Source organism: Gossypium raimondii, chromosome 7 (genome assembly GCF_025698545.1).
Source record: "Gossypium raimondii isolate GPD5lz chromosome 7, ASM2569854v1, whole genome shotgun sequence".
Classification (NCBI taxonomy): Eukaryota; Viridiplantae; Streptophyta; class Magnoliopsida; order Malvales; family Malvaceae; genus Gossypium; species Gossypium raimondii.
In genome coordinates, this window is record NC_068571.1 from 49,282,207 (window position 1) to 49,285,732 (window position 3,526).

General features: G+C 28.6%; 1 protein-coding gene across 1 annotated transcript; it reads left to right on the forward strand.

Moving 5' to 3' along the window:
* Positions 1–1,542: 1,542 nt before the first annotated feature.
* Positions 1,543–3,021, forward strand: LOC105780355 (calmodulin-like protein 3). Its single transcript, XM_012604671.2, has one exon. It carries the CDS (start codon positions 1,671–1,673, stop codon positions 2,352–2,354), a length of 684 nt encoding a protein of 227 aa, XP_012460125.1. The 5' UTR covers positions 1,543–1,670; the 3' UTR covers positions 2,355–3,021.
* Positions 3,022–3,526: the final 505 nt, after the last annotated feature.

Below are 3,526 nucleotides of genomic sequence, written 5' to 3' on the forward strand. Positions count from 1 at the left end.
TAGGTTAATTAATTCAAGTTTTAATATTTATATAAAAAATTGTTGTTACCAAAATTACAATTATATCCTTTTATGTATACAAAAAATTACATTATTACGAGATATTTTGTAATTTGAACTTATGCCACCAACATTTATAAAATCTTTACTAACATTTATAAAAACATGACAATATTATTAAACAATGAGAGTGCGTTTAATATTCTTAATCTGTGTTTTACCTATTTAAATTTCTTTTACTACTTAATCTAAACAATTTTAATTTCGTATATATTGCATATGGTTTCAAACAATACGTTTTATTTATTTATTTATTGGATGTTATTTTTAAACCACACTTATATTTTAATTACATTATTTTTACACGCATACGTGTGTGATAGAATTACTAGTAAGATTTCGTTTTGTTTCGAAAACATATTTATATTTATATTTTCATTTTAGAAAACAATTTTTAAATTAAAAACAATAGAAATAAAAATCTTGTTTTCAATAATGAAAACATGTTTGGTAGCTTTTTTATAATAGAATCTCGAGAAAAAAAACAAATTTTACATGTATATAGATACAAATTAGGGTATCAAATTTAATATTTGAAAAATGATTGATTTTTTTTGTGATTATATCAATTTAAATTAGGGTCAAATCACTTAAATTTTTAAAAATTCACTATTTTTACTTTTATAAAACATTTTTAACGAAAATAATGAAAACACTTTTTATTTATATCAAATTTCATGTATTTTCATTTTCATTTTCTAGAAGTTAATTTTTTAATTTTCAATAAAACATATTTTCTTCAATATTTTCATATTCCATGAAAGGAAAATGGAAATCATCTTTGTTTGATAAAACAAACGAAACCTAGGTCGTTACAAAAAAAATTAAAATTTTAAACTCTAATTGATTGAATTTTCTAGATAATATAATATTTTTATTTGCAACATTATAAACTAATAATTTGAATATCCAAATTCATTATTTATTTTAAACTTTTAGGATACTATATTTGGCTATTTAAACAAATTTAAATAATACTCTTATTTAACACTAATAAAAAGCAGTTTCTAATCATGTAAATTTACTACTTTACGCATGAATTTTACATAAATTATAGATATTTAATTTTTTTAAACAAGTAATAATTTATAAATGGAGAACCAAAAGAGAAAAAATTGAATAATTTAAAATTATTCATAACCCAACTCATAAATAAGAAGATAATACGTTTCAACGCACTCAAATTGATGCCTTTCTGTATTGATAATATTATTAATGTCAATCAAACTAAAACTCAAATAATAATAATAAAAGAAAGTAGTGTAAGAGGAATTGATATTTATTTAAAAAGAAAAGTCTAATGAAATAATGAATATATATTTGGAGATGTCACTCATGACTCAACTCTTTTTCTTTAATCACACTTTGCCACATCATTGAATTTTTCTTTACAGTTTTTTCAGTTCGACGCGGTTTTGTGGGATCCAACAGTCCCACCTAAATACGCGTATTCTCTCTCAGTTGTTTTAGTCCCAAAAGTAAGCTTCTTTTTTATTATTAAGCTCTGTCGCCCCCAACCAAACCCTCCCTTCAATTCAAACAATCCCTCTTTTCTTCTTCTTTTTTATGTACATCTTCTTCTTCTTGGTTGTATCTCAGTGACAAGAAATATGGTGACATCTCTACTGTTACTAGCCCTTCTTTTTATAGCTGGCTTCCTTAATGTTTACTTTTATATTTCCCGCAAGAAGTTTCATGCATGGCTTCAATCTTTCTCCCCCAAAACCTGTTCATCAGCAGGATCAGTGGTGTCATCTGGTCCCAAGGCTGCTACTGAAGAAAAGAGAGATTCAAACAAGGTAGTGGAGCTGAAAAGGGTTTTCGCCACCTTTGACAAGAACGGTGATGGGTTCATAACGAAGCAAGAATTGAGGGAATCACTCAAGAACATCAGGGTGTTGATGACGGAGAAAGAGGTTGAAGATATGGTAGTGAAAGTAGATGCTAATGGAGATGGGCTGATCGATTTCGATGAGTTTTGCATCTTATGTCAGACCATGGATGGTGGTACTGATGCAAGTGGTACCATATTAAAAGAAGATGATGGGATGAATGGAGAAGAGGAGCTGAAAGAGGCTTTCGATGTGTTTGACAAAGACAAAGATGGGTTGATTTCGTTTGAGGAATTGGGATCTGTGCTGTGTTCTTTGGGGTTGAAAGAAGGGAACAAAATGGAAGATTGCAAAGCAATGATAAGGAAAGTAGACATTGACGGTGATGGAATGGTTAATTTTGATGAATTCAAGAAGATGATGAGAAGTGGTGGAGGACTAGTTTCTGTTTCTGCCTTCTAGCTACTAATTTTAACTTCATCAAATCTTCCAAGTAAGCCCTTTCCATCTCTCTCTTGCCCCCAATTCCAGGTATAGTCCCTCTATTATGCTAAAATTTAGAATTTTATCCCTCCACTTTAATTTGGTATAATTTAACCCCCTCTACTTTTAATAATGACGTTAGTAGCTCCAAATTAATAACACCATTAATGGGTGCTATTAAAGTAATGACATAAAACTTTTTCAAATAGTTTTAATTAAGCATTCTATTGACATAACAATAAAAAAAAGAAGAAGATGAATCCATGTATCACTTTAAGGCAGCTATTATGATGTTATCGATTCTGACGACATTATAAAAGTAAATGATGAGATCATATCAAATTAAAGTAAAGGGGTTAGATATCAAATTTTAGCATAATAGAGGGAGTAAATTCATAATCAGACCATGTACGTGAAGATAATTGGTACTTAACCTTCAAATTTGTTTCTTTGTTTGACACATGAGTAGGTTGGATGTTGTCACCAACATTATAATCCTTTAATTATCATTTCACAGTTGGTTGAACAAGTGTTTGTATTTGTCTAGGTTTTAGTACTTGTGCCTGTATATACGAATATACTGTATCTGTACATATATATAGCTAGCTTGAATGAAGGCTTCCATTTTGACCCTTTTCTTCATCAATTTTCACGTCCAATCTGGATTGTAGAAGCAAAGAGGGAAAGATCAACAATCCATGTTTTCGCAATTCCAATCAGTTTCTGCTTTGACCAAAAATTATTTGTATTTCATCTTTTAATCATATAATTAGCTTATAAAAATTCTGATTTTGGTTTTGGTGGATCCAACCCGCAACGTGAATTGGATCGCGAATCTAGAGATAGTAGCCAGCCATCCTAATAATATAGTAATCTGCAATCACCAAAAACGATGCAGTATTAACTACTTGTGTATATCATAAATTTAATTCTAAATATGTATATTATATGTCTTTTGGCTTTAGAATTCATCCCATTGTTTCTCAGAATCACTTTTGAGATAAAAACATTGTTAAATATGATATTTTTAAATTTTTCAAAGACTAAAAATGATTTGAAAAAACATTTTTAAGAAGCAGTGTTAAACTAACCTTAAGATTTAGTTTAACACCGCTTCTTAAAAATGTTTTTGAGCCATAGACAATATTAAA

Excerpts from the sequence above, each read along its gene's own strand:
- LOC105780355 (XM_012604671.2), top strand. The coding sequence starts at position 1,671 with ATGGTGACATCTCTACTGTTACTAGCCCTTCTTTTTATAGCTGGCTTC.